We start from the raw sequence: 17,787 nt of genomic DNA, 5'->3' as shown, positions 1-17,787 counted from the left end.
GACGTGAAAACGGAACTGCAAATAAGTGTTTTTCAGACGACAGCAGGGAGGGTGAGGGCTGATGGTGTGGCCTCCCCTGTGACTGCTCTGCATCTTGGCATCACTGGGGACGACCTGGTCTCTGGTGCTACCTGATATGTAATTGTTAAATATAGCTTCCTTCCCTTTGTTTAGGTCCTTGGCCTGAGTATTTAAAGCTAGTTTGTTTTTTGTTTGTTTGTTTTTTATTTTCCTTCTCGTTGTTCCTTACCAGTTGACAATTCCTTTTTGGTTTTTCAAGACAGAGTTTTTCTGTGTAGCCCTTGGCTATCCTGGTACTTACTCTGTAGACCAGGCTGGCCTCAGACTCACGGAGATCTGCCTGCCTCTGCCTCCTGAGTTCTGGGATTGGAGACATACATCACCACTCCTGGCTATCAGTAGACAATCCTTAAGAAGTATTCGTTAGAATTTTAACCAGTGTGCAAACACCAGCGTTATCATCACAAGTGGCCTAGTGTCAGACTCTGTTATAAGTATGTTCTGAAGCAGTTACGTTCTGAGGCATCATTTGCTGACAAGTGCAGAGCTAACAGGAGCTGGTGCTAAGTATCGCCAAGTATTTATTTAGGAGCCATTTTTTTTTTTTTTTGTATAAAATAAAGGTGCCAGACGTCATATTCCCATCAAGTATTTAGTTTAGAAGCTAGAAGTAGGGATATGGGGAAGGGGCTCTATGTCAGGAGTCTGGGCATCTCAATGCTCATCTCCATGCTAACATAATCCTGAAGGGGATGGACGCACAACATAGATACGTTCATAGACTGAGATGAAATTATTTGTTTGAGTGACAACCCGGAGTGTAGACGCTGGTCAGTGTTGATGGTTCTGTGATTGGGTTTGGGGTGATCTTAGGGAAACCTGTTTTTTTTTTTAACCCCCCCTCAGGAAGGGATGAAGCTCATAGAACTGAATTGTCTCTCCTTACCTCTCCTTTGCAGATGAGGAGCCCAAGGTCAACCCGAAGCTTTACATGTGTGTGTGTGAGGGCCTCTCCTGCGGGAACGAGGACCACTGTGAGGGCCAGCAGTGTTTTTCCTCCCTGAGCGTCAATGATGGCTTCCGCGTCTACCAGAAGGGCTGCTTTCAGGTCTATGAGCAGGGGAAGATGACGTGTAAGACCCCGCCGTCGCCTGGCCAGGCTGTGGAGTGCTGCCAAGGGGACTGGTGCAACAGGAACGTCACGGCCCGGCTGCCCACTAAAGGTTCCCACGGCTCCTTCCTTTTCTAGATCAAGGGGTTTTGTGAGCGTCGCCCCAAGTCTGTGTGGGTTAAGGATCTGCGTAGCCAGAAGCAATTCTTCCTACTCGCTGAACCAGAGCTGACGGGGCCGTGGAAGGTCACTCTGGGTGAGGTAAACAAAGGCATAGCCTTTGGAATCTAAAAGGAGAAGGACATTTTGGGAAAGCGAATGATGGGACATGCATCCGGAAGGTGGGTGTATAGGGGATGGATCTGCTGAGCACGGGTCACCATGAACAGGTGTGTAGGCCATGTGTGTTGCAAGAGAAGTAGGAACACTAGCTCGGTGCTTGTGCGAAGTGCCTTTCCCTTGTTAAGAAGGTGATAAAGGAAAGCTTGCTCAGCCTTCCAAATCAGATCCCTAGCCTTCTGCAACAGAAGGCAGATGTGGTTGTGCATGAGCCCTGAAGTTAGGCGATTTCCCCTCATGCATTTCTTATGGATTCTGAGTCCTTCGGTAGTCGGTCTCTCTCTGCAACTCTTTTCTCATATGGTGAAATCTCATTGGCTATCTCACATGGCTGTCAATATCAATATAGGCCTGCCTCAAGCCAAATTTATTCCTGTTATATATATATATATGTGTGTGTGTATATATATATCTATATCTATATCTATATCTATATCTATATCTATATATATATATATATATATATATATACTACCTCTTACTAAGTTTAATTATATGATTTTTGTACTCATGGAAGAAGGAAAGCACAAACGGGGTAAGAGAGGACACTCAGAGCCTTCACTGCAAGGACTGTCACAAGGCAGGAAACCAAAGAGCCAATAGGTCACGTGGCAGTTTTGATCACTTTAGGGCAGATAGAACAGGCTACATCGGGATATAAAAACTAAGTTGAACACAAGGGTTTGAAAAAGAAGGATTGAATCTTTAAGTAACTAACTCAAGGGTTATTTCCTTAAGCTCAGTGTTTTAATTCTTTACTAACATAATGGAAGTCAGGAAGATGTGTCTGTATTCACACAAAGTCCTCGTCAGCGTGAAGATCTGCACGAACACATTATGCTACACATTAAGCTTCACACGTTTACTTATGGATTTACTTATTTATGTTTTCGTGTGTGTGCAAGCCCTGCATTTGCCCATGTGTGCTGAGCGTGTCAGAGGACACCTTGTGGGAATTGGTTCTCTTATTGTGTGGGTTCCAGGGATCAAACTCAGGCTGTCAGGCTTCGCCGCAACTCCTCTGACCCCTGAGCCGTTTCACTCTCCCCACACCCTGTGCTTTCATAGAAGGCATTCCCTGGAAGGAATGTCCCATTTGAGAGGCCACGATATCTGTCATATATTAAATTGCTTTTATACATATTCATGCATGTGACATGCGCTATAGAGTCCTAGCCTGATTCTCAGGACTTGGGAGGAAACAATATAAAGGACCCTTAAGTCGAGAGCGGATCGCTGCAGGGAACACTGAGGCAGGCAAAGCTTAGGGAAGACATCAGCACTTTCTCACTGGAATATTACGGTATCATAGCGTCCGTCAGGGCTTGTTGTATTTGCAATCCACGTTACTAAGAGTTAACATCAAGGATTATATATTTAAGAAGCTCTTAAGCAGTCATGCATCAATACAGTGGATTCTTGGTGGAATCCTTCCTAAACCCCAGTTCTGGTTAATTGATTGATCACTTAAATGAGCGTCTGAGCCCTTGGCTAAATATTAGGAAGTATTTTAGCTGTAAGTTGCTTTGATACGTGAGATTGTTTGGTCAGGATCAGGAGTCGTTTCTTAGGATATTGGTAAATTACAGGAAAACTGTGGTTCCCGTGGCCACTTACCCCTTTCTTCCCATTCCCCAGGGAAATCCTTCCCTGGATCGCAGAACTTCCACCTGGAAGTTGGCCTTATCATCCTCTCCGTGGTGTTTGCGGTATGCCTTTTCGCTTGCATCCTTGGCGTTGCTCTCAGGAAGTTTAAAAGGCGCAATCAAGAGCGCCTGAACCCCAGAGACGTGGAGTATGGTACTATCGAAGGGCTCATCACCACCAACGTCGGAGATAGCACTCTAGCGGTGAGTCTGTGACCCCAGAGGGAGGCCTAGGAACAGCGGCATGGAGGTGGACATTTCCTTATTTCCAGTGTGCAAAGCCAGCAGTGACTACTACGAAGACATGTGACTAGTCACTGGGCTGACAGCCAAGCAGATGGGAGCACCTGGTATAAGAATATGACTGCTGTCAATAAGAGAATCCAGTTCCGACAGACCCTGAAGGAACAGGGCTCAGAGAGTTTACACTAGTAGATTCTCGGCGGTGACTTTTCTTTGGAGAATGTGGGGAAACAGGACAAAGAATGGTTGGCAGACTGGAGATTCAGAGGACTTGAGGTGGTGTCACTCGGCTCCTCTATTTGTAACAACAGGCATTTGTTAAGGTAGCATCTTTTCATTATGATTAAGAAATCCCTTTCCTTTTAGATTATGAGTAGGCGCCATAGTTTAGAGACTTGACATCTCCAGAAGTCGCCATTAAGTTTTTGATGCTCCAGTACTGCCCCCTTGTGGAGTGCAGTCAGCTGGCTGAACCAGGGCCCTCCAGTACAACTATGTGCACGTAGCACATACAGAATTTAAAATGCTTTAATAGCTTAACAAAAAAAAAAATAGGGGGGAAAGCAAACCATTTATACCTTTTATCATTTCACCAAACAATAAAATGATTGATATTTTCCATAAGTTTCCAAAGTCATTTACACGATGCATACATCTAGACACACACTTACCCCACCCCACCCCACCCCCCTTTAGTTTACTTCTTCAGCATAGAAGATGCTTTTATTTATAGATTTGAAAATTTCTTCCTGGCCAGTGAGGTGGCTCCGAGGGTCAAGATGCTCACTGCTGAGCCTAATGACCTAAATTTAATCCCCAGGCCTCACGTGGTAGGAAACCAACTCCCACAAGCTGTCTTCTGACTTCCAAATATGTACGGTTGCAAGGCTGTCCCCGGCCCCCAATAAATAAGCCAACAAGTACGTGCAGCAGAAGTTTAAAATCACGCGTGTGTTTTAAAGCTCTAGCTCGACACTGCGAGTGTTCCTTTAGTTACTCTTCTGAACCTTTAGTTAAGTCAGGGAAGTAGGTCACTCCCCATAAGCAGCCTACTATAGAGCGTGCAAAAGAAGAAGGTAGAGACATTCTCCATGGATACTACATGGTCTCTCTGAAGAAAGACAAAGCTCCGTGGGTGTTAGGTGCGAACGATACAACCAAATCCGCTCTCTCCTTGTCACAACCCAGCGAGCCGCAAGTCAATCAAGTTATCTTTGTAACTCGATTCAGGCTGTTTAATGCTATGCTCCCACCTCATGCCTGAAGGCTGGCCCCACTACTCGACAAGTCTGTGAGTGCCTGGGGGTTCTGTAACTGGGCTTGCTCTCCAACTGTCTTTTGTTGTTTTCCTGGAAAAGGTGTACCCTGAACAACGGCCATGGTTAGCTCACCTGCAGCCATTCCTGTAAGTCAGGTGTCAGCTGCTGATGCCAGATACAGACTGGGAACTATCTTGCTCTGATCGAACGAGAAAGGAACAAGTTAACCTGTGTACACCCTTCTGTGTACCCATTTGAGTTGTGGCGTGGTGGAGCTTGGAGGAAGGGTGTACCCTGTTTTCATGAAACGTTTGCTCAGAAATCTGTTTTAAGGTTTAGGGGAGAGGGGGTGGGTCTATGGGGTTTTGTAGCAGGAAAACGTGAGGATGGTTCCCCGACAAAGCTTCAGCAAAGCAAGATCCTAACGTAGATTAGTCAGAACCGTGTTCCTCAGAGCTGCTAACATGTCTAATTACTAGGGGCAGTAATTGGAATATCTAGTGTAAATTACTGTTTAAATAGCTTTTAGGATTTTGAAATCGGAATGAAAGCCTGCGCCAAAACAGTCTTCTCAACACAACCCAGCCACGCAGCTGACAGAATGTCACCATATAATGACATAGTAAGGAATAACGAGATGTCCTTATTTGCTTATTTAAACAATATGTTCATTTACATAACCTTGCTGAAGCTCGCCCACGGCGGGGGCTTCAGGAGTTGAGGTAGGTAGGTCTTTATGAGTCTTTGGTTGATTTCGTGACCCCCACCCCCCCGAATCTGTGAACTTAATTAGAACCAAAACTATGTCTGCATCATGGAAAAGCAACAGCTTAATATGCAGAGCTGGTTTTTTATTTTTTTCTCAAAAATAATTGAATGAATAGAGACACCAAGCAGGGCAAGAGGAAATCGTCGGGGAGTCATGAAGCCTGTTTCATCTATATTCATTTTCTTCTTGATTATCCTTTTGTGGCTTTAAGGGTTCTGAATTTCTCGTGTTGAGTGTTTAGCCATTGGTAATTTTACTGATCAACAGTATTGCACAGTGGCACTTCATAGAGAGGAGAGAAGATGAAATTCACAGAAATCTATGTGTTGCGTCAACGGGCCAGCTTATGTGTTGGGAAAAGAAGAACTTTGGGCAGGGTCAGCCTTCCCACCATCACTGTGGCTGTAAGGCTGTACATTAGAGACGGTCCAGGCCAGGTCTTGCTGCTGGGCCTTTGCTGAGAGTGTGAAGGAAAACTTTATGAATGAACGAACTGGCAATCTTTCACCAGCATGCTCATTTGGAGAAACCAATGTGCGACTCCTGTGTTATGTTTGAAGTGAAAAAAAATTTTTTTTTACCTTTTTCCTTTCTAATTTGCAGTTCATATTAAAAAATGATAAGTAGGTGTTAATTTAGTGACCCGCTTGTTCATATGTTACCTGAAAATAAAAGAACCTCCATCCACAGAAACAGCACCCCCCCACACACACCTACAAGTACCAATTTAATGATTCATGTTTTAGAACCTTTCCATTACAGATATTACACTTGGCTGTTCAGAGTCCTAATTTGCTTGCTTCCAATTAGACACCTTTAGTTTGTACGGCAACTGAAGTAGATCACTCGACAGACATTCGGTGAGCATAGCAGGATAGATAATGGCAGATAATGCTCAGCTCTTGGTGCTCAAGCATCCCCCACCCCCATCCTTCCCACCCACTCCGCATGCGTGCAGTCCCCCAGCCTTTCTAATGCGCCCATTAGCTTAGCTCTGTTTCCTTCCTTGTGTATTTGATTAGAAAACTCAAGGGCTTAAGAAAGAATGACTTATCCATCAGGAAAACCTGCTTTAGGTTTTGCTTCTGAGTCTCCCAAGACATACAACCAGTCCGTTCAAAGGACATCCCCCCTCACCCCCCGCATTTTAATGGGTCACGTGACCAGAGTTGCTAGAAAGCACATGGGGTTACCACAGCGTGTATCGTAGACTCTCAAGCATTGACTGTTGCTCAGTAATTTCTTTTTCTCCTTGTTTTACATTACAGGAATTACTAGATCACTCGTGTACATCAGGAAGTGGCTCCGGTCTTCCTTTTCTGGTACAGAGAACTGTGGCTCGACAGATAACCCTGTTGGAGTGTGTCGGTAATTCTTCGTTTCTCTTCCTTTTGGGCAATAGGCAGTGTTACTTGGGAATCTAGACGTAGGCTGGAGCTTGGAAGTCTGCTTCTTGTTGCTTCTTATTGCTTCCCCATTAAACGCTGGAGGTGCCAAGCAACCCTGTGGTTATTCCACTTCAGGGGGTGTGAGATAGCCATGGGGTCTCTGTTCTCTGTGACTCATACTGGAGAACTTGCTGAGCTTCTGATAAGGGAGTCATACACTGACTGGAACACACAATACCTAGCATGAATCCACGCGGCTCTGTTGAACAGGGACTGACCGATCTGAAGTAAATAGGCTTCTGGATTGCAAGGTCGCTTGCTGAGGTTTTCCCGTGGTTCCTACTGTCTCCTTCCTCTAAAAGGAAGAATGAGTGTGTCTAGTTACTCTGTGTCAGTTGGACACAAAAGCTTATGAAAATACACATTTAAAAACTAGAGTGAATTTTACTAAGTTTTCTTTTTAATTAAGTGCTTACTACAAAGAGCTATATGCGTTTTAATAGCCTTTCATTTTTTTCTCCCTTTGACATATTTTAGGTTGGCTTATTAATTATGAAAAATTTGTGCTCCTTTATCTACTAAAATTTTAAAAATCTGTTGTTGTTACATATGTGTATATGACATATGTGTGTGGGTGTGTGCGTGCCACAACACGTGGAAGTCAGAGGACAGTGCTGTTGACTTGGTTCTCACACCATACCTTTATGTGGGCTCTGGGGATTGAACTCAGATATCAGGAGTTCATGTGGCAAGCGCTTTACCCGTTGAACCAACTCAGTGGCCCACCTTCCTTCATTTTAAGAGTGTACGCGCCTTTTCCGGTGCTGGGGATCGTCAGAAGTACTTTAAAAGGCTGAGCAGCAGTTAGTTTGGCTGTCGGGTTAGCAAACAAACATGTTTAAAAAGGATTTGGCACACTGTTTTTTTGTCTCCTGAATTGGCAGAATGAACTCCCAGGAATTGTGTATTTCTGGGTCAATTCCAGGGATTGTGATTTAATAATAATAAAATGATGATGATGGTGTTGTTGTTGGTGGTGTTGGTGATGATGATGGTGGTGGTGGTGGTGATGATGATGATGATGGTATGGTGGTGGTGATGGTGATGGTGATGATGATGGTAGCTTCATGAATTCTATGAGGTTGATGCAGAATGCTTTGCTTGTTTTCGAGACAGGGTCTCTTCTTGCCCAGGCAGACCCAAAACTCAGTATGTAGCCAAGGATCCTCTCCCCTCTATCTCTTGAGTACTGGTGATTATTATAAGTACATCTCTGTGGCCCAGTCCAGCCTTAAAGTCCCGATTTTCAGGGCTGAGGGAATGGCTCAGACCAAAAGTGCTTGAGGACTTGATTTTGATCCCCAGTGCCTACGTAGAAAAGCTTGTGCAGTGGCAAGCTTATAGTTCCAGTACTGGGGGATGCAGAAACAGGAAGATCTGTGGAGTTTGCTGGCCAAGCAGTCTAGTTTTATCTGTCAGCCTTAGGTTTAGTCAGAAACCCTGTCTCAAAAAGGTGGCTGAGACAAACATCCAGTGTTAATGTCATGTATACATATGTATTCCCCCGTTTCCCCAACTACATTCACGTAAGCACACTTCAAATACAGTCCTCAGTTTCACTATTTTCATGTGGAGAGTAGGTATTTGCATGTAGCATGTTAGGTTTTGTCAGCTTCTCATTGAGATGGTATGTGGGTATGGTCTGGACACTTCCGGCGAGCAGGGCTGGGTGGGTATAGCAGCTCCGGCCTTCTGACTGACTGTTTTGCAGAAGCTGTTGCAGGATATTCGATCCCATTGTGAACCAGCAAAACCCTGTGGTGCTGTGGTTCATCCCTTGCACACATCTTTAGTCAGAGCTTTCTGTAAATACGATTATAAAGTTAGTGACAGGTCAAGAGGCAACCAGGGCAACCAATTGACAGGGAATGAACCTAGGAAAACCAAAGAAAGAGAAAGGAGGGTCTTTGAGCTGAGGGTATTTAACCATATCACGGAGGAGGGAAGAGCTTAGCTTCTGGGACATGGCGAAGTAGAAAGGTCAGCCAAGTGCTTTCTCTGACTCTCTGAGCTAGCAGGCTTTCACCCTAGCATCTGGCTTCAGGGTCTTCATTTGGGAAATCAAACATTTGGGGTTTTGTTTCTTTGCCCATCGTGAGCTGACCCCACCACTTGCTGCTGTATGAGGGAGGAACAATGTCAAATCCAGAAGTAAGCTCTGCAGGGTGCAGCACTGCCTGCCTATGACACGCAGGGGCCAGTTAAAGAGCTGTGGGACCTTTGCCCCAGGTCTGCACCTACTGTACCGATTCCCCACTCCCTGTATATAGCTCCACCACAGCTGACTGAGACTAGAAAGAGGTGGAAAAACAAAATGAATCAAACAAAAACAACAAACAAAACAAACATCAACAACACCACAACAGATGGACTCCATCACCAACCAGAATGGTCTTCTCCTTGACATTTAAGTAGCATCCTGTTTATGTGTTAGCAAGGATGCCTGGGTAGAGGTGGGAGGCAACAAAGGGGCCATACACCTGCCTCTCCTGTCTTCTTCTTGCCCCAATAACTCATCACTCACAGATAGTCCCAAATACCAAACTTCATCCTCAGAGACTGGCTCCAGAGTCTTCCTTCTCTGACCTGTTCTACAGTGTCTGACTCAGTAGGTGTTCTTCAACATTTAGAACCAGTGTAAGTCCAACTATTGCATTTTGGGGGGTTGACATTGGAGCCTGGTGGGTCCAGTGCCTGTACAGGAATTTTTGTGTTTGTGTGGTGTAGCTTTGAGGGAAAAGGTGGATAAATGATCACTGTAGTTCAAGAAAGTGGGGAGCTGACCATGTCAACCCTTGTCCAGCCCTAGGCATCCTCTTTGTGGCGCTCTCTGGCCCGGGACACTTAGAGAACTGTACTACTCTTTTAGTGGCTTTGGCATAAGGTTACATTAGCAAAAAGCATTCAATAACCGTTAAAATAAATTTCTGTTTTTAATCCACCTACCATGCCATATATTTTATCTTTTTAATTAAAAAAAAACAAAACCAAAGACTTATAACAACAAATAACTTTGTATCCACAATTCTTTGGGTTATTGTTCTTTCCTTCTCAGTGAAACTGACTCCAAAGAGAGAGTAAAGTTGCAAAATGGAACAAAGGCAGGAAAAACTTAGCATTCTTTTCCCACTCTGTAGCTTCGGTTTTGTAGCATCTTAACACTAGTCCCCATCTTGAACAGAAAGGTTGAGCCATCCCTACTACCTGACTAAAATGACCGGTAAACCAATTAGACTGTTTGATTATTGACAGTGGCCCACAACAGACTCTGGTCACTCTCGGCATCTCTCTATATTAGCCATTGCTGTTGGATAGTGTTAGTTCTTATCACAGAAGCTCAGTTCGGTGGATATCTGTGAGCTGGATGGTACCCAGTGTGTCACACCCATGAGGTAGGCATTCTATTGCGAAGCCACATCCCTAGCCCTTGGTGCTTTTGTGACTGTTTTGGGTGCATCACTTGGACACACCTGCTTTCTTTCTATGTTTAGGGTCTTATTGGCTTAGTTTTCTAACAGAAAACTGTACTTGTATGCAGGCAGGTGACACTGCCCCTGCCTATTACAGCCCTGTGATGGTGCAGTCACCACACGCCTGGGCAGAGAGCCTCATTCCAGTGTAGTTTCAGCTCCCACTGCTCGCCTGCCATCCGGGCTGACTACACCCCATGTTGACCCCCCTGGTTTTGAGATAATGACCTCCTCTTCACAATCTCTTTGATCATCTCTACCTATAATTAAAGAGATGACTAGAAGGGGGAACATGCCCTTGATAAACACGCGGCTACTGCATAGAGGTAGGGGCCATGAATCAGACAGGTCAGATCCCAGCTGAAGTCACCCCATTTTGTAAACTATACTCTTCAAGTAACTAAAAAAAAAACCCAGTATATTGTTTTAAATGTGTGGGACTTTTGCCTGAATGTGTGTTTAGATATCACAAGTATGCCTCATGCCTGAGGAGGTAAGAAGAGAGCATTGGATTCTCTGGTACTAAACTAATAGAAGGCTGTGTGCCGCTGTGACTTCTGGGAATCAAATCTGGGTCCTGAGGAAGAGCATCCAGGGCTCCTAATCCCTGAGCCATTTCTCCAGCTCTCAGGCAACTTAAAAATGTTTTATTAGTTTTGCATGTGTACGTTTATGATGCACATATGTGCCTGTGGATGCCGGAGGACACTTTGTGGAGTCAGTTCTCTATTTCCACTTTTATAGACTCTAGGGACCAAACTAGGATCAGCCTTAGCAAGCACCTTCACTTGCTTCACCATCTCTCTGGCTACCAAATGCTCTTAGTGTAGCCCACTTCTGACATCATCGGGACCCATCTACACAAACGCCATGGCCAGCATCGGGAGTCAGAGCTATTCTGGAATGATATGTTTATAGCTTTGAAAATCTGTGTTTGAAATATATCTTTCTCCAAGAAAGGAGAGGTCGTTCACAACCTTCTGCCAGCTCTGTGGATTGTCATTAATCTCTAGGACCTCAAACTGCCCCTCTGCGGGGCCAGAGGAGCTTAAGTACATCCAGGTATTTGTGCTGAGAAACACTTCTAAGCGTCCAGTGGGAAGGAGGGGAAACCAGAGAAACCATTTAGTTATTCAGATACATACCCTTGCCTCTTTGGCTTTTGAAGCTACATGGAAATTTAATAATCAGTATTATTTTCAAAATTGTACTACCTTTCATGTGTTTTGGAAAACTGGATGCCAAAGGTTTTTAGCCTGTTGACATTGTGACTTCCATTGTCGTCTACATATAGGTTGGGCTGCCTGCACAGCTAGCCTGGGACACAAGTCAGACACCCTCAGGAGTTGACTTGGGAGTTAAATATAAATGTGAAATTAGCTAGTTATCAGGTAATTTTGCCATAGTTTCCTGTCACTATAAGGCAGATAAGGAAAGATAGGTTTTTACCTTCTTTTTGTATATCTTTGCATTCCTAAACCGAGTTTGTCTAGTGAATAATGAGGAGTTAAGAGTTTCGGACATCAGGCTGGAGTTGCTTGGTCAGGCTGTGTGTCCTGTTTTTACCCTTCTATACATTAAAAACAAAGAATAAATTCAGTGTCACACAAAGAAACACATGACCAATGTAAGAAATTATGGGCACAGCAATCCTTTTTTGCAAAAAGGATCTACCAGAACCCAAATCTAGCTAGTGCGTACATGTGTCGAAATGGCTTCCTTTTTTTTTTTTTTTTTTTTTGGAGCCAAGGACCAAACCCAGGGCCTTGTGCTTGCTAGGCAAGAGCTCTACCACTGAGCTAAATCCCCAACCCCGCTTCCATGTTTTATTTTTGATGCAGGTGGGGACTTTGTTCTATCCTATGGGCGGGAGCGTGGCCTCACAGCCTGACATAATTGGTTAATCATCGAAGAGGCTAGCCAGAGGCTTAACTCTAAGGTCACTGTCGGGACTCTGTACATTCAATTGGAAAACCGAATCCCAACCGTTTCTCCCATTTATCCTCTGTTTTGCTCTCCATAGGGAAGGGCCGGTATGGAGAAGTGTGGAGGGGCAGCTGGCAAGGCGAAAATGTTGCTGTGAAGATCTTCTCCTCCCGTGATGAGAAGTCGTGGTTCAGGGAGACAGAATTGTACAACACGGTGATGCTGAGGCATGAGAATATCTTAGGTGAGTAAGGGGTGAGCTTTCATTAACTGGACTCCGTGGAGATAAGGCCGGCCCTTTCTCTCTCCCATTTGTCACATCTGAGGTGTAGAGTTCCATCTGGAAAACAACATGGCGGCCCTCAGCATGGATAGACTACTTAATTTTTTGACAGGTTGGTTTTTTTTGTTTGTTTGTTTAAGTCCGCACATAGGTTATGAGTTGCCCGCATGATGGAAAGGAAATCTGATGCAGGACCTTTTCCCTCTCCTATCTGCAGATGTGGTGCAGTAACAAAGCCCTGCTCTGCGCTCTGCATTGTTCACTTCAAGGCTCCTTGGGTGGTTCTGCTTGCCCCACCCTTCCTGAATATTTATTACTGGAATCAAACTAAGAAAGGTCTTTGGATTCTTTCCTAGAGATTCACAGCTCCCGGGGACGCGTAATTAGATGCACATTCCCTCAAACTAGGCATCATTTTTAAAGACCAGATTTACAGAGGGATTCAGCATACATTTTAATTTGAAAGCTCCTCGCATACTTCTGGGACTCACGAAGTATAGATGAATTTTCATCATCTCATCACGAAAGCTTAGCAGTGCTTAAGAAATATTCGAGGTGCCCACTACAGTCCTCCTATGGCAGTGGAGAAGGCCCATTGGCTTCCATGGTTTCAAAAGGCTTTGCGTGTGTTTCCATTGATAGACGCGTACGGTGAAGGCTGCCTAGAGTGGGTCTTGAGAAATAGAAGTGAAATCTGTGCAGAATTTCACTGTACGCTAAGCGTTGCTATAATGTTGGCCACCGTGTGGCTATTGGTTTACGTCTGGGCATGGTACAATTCACTTCTATCCCATTCTATCAGTATAGTATTTAAACGTGACCCAGGTTGTTGGTGGCGGATGATTGGATGGTTGTCCAAAGCTTTGGTGTAACAATATAGTGGTAACGTTCAATCTCAGGTACATTTAAAAGTGTCTTCAAGGGGCTGGAGAGTTACCTTACTGGTTAAGAGCGCTGGTTGTGCTAACAGAGCTCCTGAGTTCCATTCCCAACACTAGTTAAGGCATTAGTTTGTAATGCTAGTTCTTGGGGATCTGGTGACCTCTTCTGGCTTCATAGGCATTGTGCATGTGTGCGTACACACACACACACACACACACACACACACACACACACACACACACAGGCATGCATATCAAATAAATCAATACCACATGCACTTCCCTATCCTCCGTCTCTGCCAGTTTCTCAGAGTAGACTCTGTTAGTCCACCACACATCGCCTGTACTGCACTGGGTTTTCTGTGTGTAATAGCTGTGATGGCAGCCATTAACAACACTGGCAGGGAATGAATGTGCTGGATGGTTACTGTGCTGTGAGTTCTGCTGTTGTAGGTGCTTCATGTATGGACTCTTGGGCAATCCCCACCACAGCCTTGGAGAGCAGGTATTCTTGTTTCCCCCCTTTTCACTAACCAAATTACCAACGAGAGGCAAATACTAGAGCCTCAGCTCATGGCACGCACGCAGCCTAACCCCTCACCATGGTTCCCTGCATGTTGTCTACAGAACAACCATATCACTTTGCACTGGAGTCATGTCTTAGATTACAGTCAGGGTAGGAGTTGGACATTCATCCACAGTCAAATTTGCCCTGAGCCTCCCAGTGTCCCTTCTGCCTCGGGAACAGACTGAGACCGAGTCAGAGATGACTGTGTTAGAAGCTATAATGCACAACAAGGGCTTGTCTTTAAACAGTGGAGTCACTACTAATGGGTAGACGAATGTACTCCTGAGAGGCATGTGGGGTCTTGAAAGTGTTTAAAGGAAGTGCCTTCTGCACCTGACAATCACAGTGGCATCTTTCTGAGCATTCACTGCCTTATCACTATAACCAAGGAGGCTGACTAGCATGGAGGTCTCTCCCAGGATCTTTTATTGCACTCCTTTAAAAAGATTTATGATACCATTTTATGCATTGTTTTTGAGACAGGGTCCACTGTAACTCAGGCCAGCCTCAAATTCACTGTGTAGCCAAGGGGGATCTTGAGTTTCTGATCCCCCTGCTTCAGCCTCTCAAGTGTAAGAGGTGTAGCTAGACGTGCCTCCATGCCTGGTTTATGTGGAACTGAGATCGAACCCAGGATGTCTTGTGTGCTAGTCAAGCCCTGTTCCTACTGTATCCCCAGTCCCAGTTTACGTGCTCGAAACATAACGTAGAACAGCGTTAAAGTTGGCATGGCCGTGCACTAATCACCACCATCCAACTTTAGAAGTGTCTTGTGTTCTCTTGTCTTACGTGATGGACTGGTAAGATGGCCTCGGGCTGCTGTCCTTCAATTCCTGGGATCGCTGTGGTAGGGGACACCTGACATCCACATGTTATTCTTTGACTTCCACCATGTGCCTTGGTATACACACACACACACACACACACACACACACACACACACACACACACTAATATTAAATGTAGTGATAAATGTAAATAAAATTCAAAATTGAAAGCACTATTATTGGGCGGCTGGGTGCTGTCTCAGTAGGTAGTGTCTGTTTATTTTGCAGGACTGAGAGCCTGAGTTTGAATCCCCAGAACCCATATAAAAGCTGTGCTAGAGTGCAGGCCCCTACTTGGAGATTGGAGATGGAGACAGGAGAATTGCTAGGTGCCCATGGGCCAGCTAGTGTTGTATACCCAGCAGTGAACAGCAAGAGTGACCATGCCTCAAATGAGGTGAAAAGTTAGGACAGATCCCCCAAGATTGTTCTGTGACTGACACACATGCATCTGCTCACGTGTATACCCTCACATCCTGTACACACACACACACACACACACACACACACACACATGTGCATGCACAAGTATACACACAAGAGTACTGTAGACTATTTAATGCCACTGTTTCTTAAGACTACTAGGGAGGGAAGCAAACAGTTGTTGAAAATATAGAATTAAAATGTTCGTTCTGTGTGCACTGCCTTTCCCCTCCGTATACCTTTAGGATAACTGTCGTTGCCCTCATCTCATAAACAAGAAAAGCAAGATGGAGATTTCAGTGCCTTGATCAAGGCTGGCGGAGCCAGTATGCAAACAGTGGTATGGCTTTAGGGTCCAACCACCTCCACACCTCACATCCTGGTGCCTCTGCTGGTCTCTGAGAGCATTACCACTGGAAACTTCCGGTTTCAGATCGGCTTTTAGTTCTTGAAGAGTTTGGGAGATGGCTGTGACAGAAATATTTGGTCCAATCAGCCTTCCCTCCCGTCGTACATTCCGTGGGTGTGTCCAAGTCCCCACCTCCAGGCCCCTGCTCAGATTCATTAACCATGGACTACTCCAAACACAAGCATCCCAGAACAGCGCTTTGGCACTGGGAAGCAAATGTACTTACCTGAATTTGAGGGGTAAAAAGTTGGGAAAAAAAATCCTGTTCATTTAAAAGTCCTGGTATGTGTACAAGCACACACACAGGAGTCCTTCTTCCTGGCTTAGAAAATAAATTATTGGGATGAACAAAATCCATCTTTAAAGTCTGAGGGTCTAGTTGGATAGTAGAGGAGGGGGAGGACCTGGGAGGGGAAGAGGGAGGGGAAGTTCCAATGGGAATATAACTAACTAACTAAATAAATTTATTAATCAAAATTAAACAAAAATAATTCAGAGTATGTTTAAATGTCAAATATAACATTATTCACAATGAAAGTGAAGTTCATCAAAGATTCGTTTTCTACTTATTCATATAAAATAATAAGATCAAATAGACTGAGACCAGGAGAGAGAGAGAGAGAGAGAGAGAGAGAGAGAGAGAGAGAGAGAGAGAGGAGAGAGAGAAAGAGAGAGATCTAAGAGTCATAGGGAAGATGAGAACAAACAGAGCCTGTTTATTATCTATGATTATTGTTTTCTCAGAGGGAGAAATCGGTACTAGCGACTGCACAGTTCAGTTATATGTTAGCAGTTTGGTTTCTTTGGAGTGGCACTCTCCAGTTTGGCACTGTATTTTGAGAGAAATTAATACAGACCAAGAGCCCCATGACTACACTGTTTATGAAAGCACCTTCCTGCCTTCCCGCATCTCTTAGTGTCCCAACCCCCTTCGGGACAAATTCACTTGTGACCTATGGATGCAAGCCTATTCCAATGTCTAATTTGAATTATTAAAATAATTTATTTTAGAGAAAATATTTAGACAGTACAGACGGTACAGCAGGCATGGCAGTAATGCCTCCCTGCTCTGAGCCATTTGGATTTTGGTTATTAGGCCCATGGTGCCTCTCTCATACACGCACGCTGTAGTACTCACTTCCTGGTGAGATTTTCCCTCTTAGGGTTGACTGTTTCCAGCCTACAAGCTGAATCTTTATACTTTTTACTATGTGGCCGATAAAGAACATTGCAAATGCGAATAACACTTGACTGGTTTAGTTTATTTCTTTACCTAATAAATCGATCATTTCATATAAGTTCACCTCTGTTTTATGCTGGGACAAATGTAAGCCGAGTAGATCATGGGGATTACCCATAGCACGTAAAAATCCACAGCCAAAGACAAGAAGACAAGCATCTAGGTTTCAGGTTTGGTAGGGCTTTAGGGTGCGTAGCAAAGGCTTTGAAATTTTTATTATGGGTGAGCACAAAAGTATAAATGCTGTGTGACTCTTCACACTGTGTTAGGTGTTGAAAGGGTTACTTGCAGTGGAGACTGGAAGGGCAAGCGCATGTGCGCATGTGCTGTGCGGTTCGTTGGCCCCGCCCCTTTCAGGAGTCTATGCTATTCTTTGTTGGCTTTGTAACTTAAGTATTTCCTGTTCTACGTTAGGTCTGTTCCCAGACGATTTAGGGTCTTCAGAGTTACACGGTGGAGTTGTCACTGAAAATCCTGTCCTCCTCCTTTCCAGGTTTCATTGCTTCAGACATGACCTCTAGACACTCCAGTACCCAGCTGTGGCTCATTACACATTACCACGAAATGGGATCGTTGTATGACTACCTTCAGCTCACCACTCTGGACACGGTTAGCTGCCTTCGGATCGTGTTGTCCATAGCCAGCGGCCTTGCACACTTGCACATAGAGATATTTGGGACCCAGGGGAAGTCTGCCATCGCCCACCGAGATCTAAAGAGCAAAAACATCCTCGTGAAGAAGAACGGACAGTGCTGCATAGCAGATTTGGGTAAACTTAAAAAAAAAAAAAACTCAACTACCGCACTTACTAATGCCTCCCTCCAGTGTTTTAGTCAATGGTACCTATTTCTCCTGCAAACATGTTGCACTGGAAAATTTCAAACATCCAGGAAGGCTGACTGTCATTCTAACCAGCAACTGTGT

General features: G+C 44.6%; 1 protein-coding gene across 11 annotated transcripts in view; it reads left to right on the top strand.

Moving 5' to 3' along the window:
- Acvr1 (activin A receptor type 1) overlaps positions 1-17,787 on the top strand; it is a 119,603-nt gene that overhangs the window by 86,347 nt on the left and 15,469 nt on the right. For all 11 annotated transcript variants that reach the window (XM_039105904.2, XM_039105896.2, XM_039105906.2 and 8 more), the window contains 5 exon segments: positions 981-1,244; positions 3,110-3,321; positions 6,657-6,756; positions 12,330-12,476; positions 17,357-17,632. In XM_039105904.2, the coding sequence (XP_038961832.1) occupies positions 981-1,244; positions 3,110-3,321; positions 6,657-6,756; positions 12,330-12,476; positions 17,357-17,632 (999 nt within the window).

This window comes from Rattus norvegicus, chromosome 3 (assembly GCF_036323735.1).
Source record: "Rattus norvegicus strain BN/NHsdMcwi chromosome 3, GRCr8, whole genome shotgun sequence".
NCBI classification, from domain to species: Eukaryota; Metazoa; Chordata; class Mammalia; order Rodentia; family Muridae; genus Rattus; species Rattus norvegicus.
The sequence above is the reverse complement of the archived record's forward strand: the minus strand, read 5'-3'. Positions and strand labels throughout refer to the sequence as shown.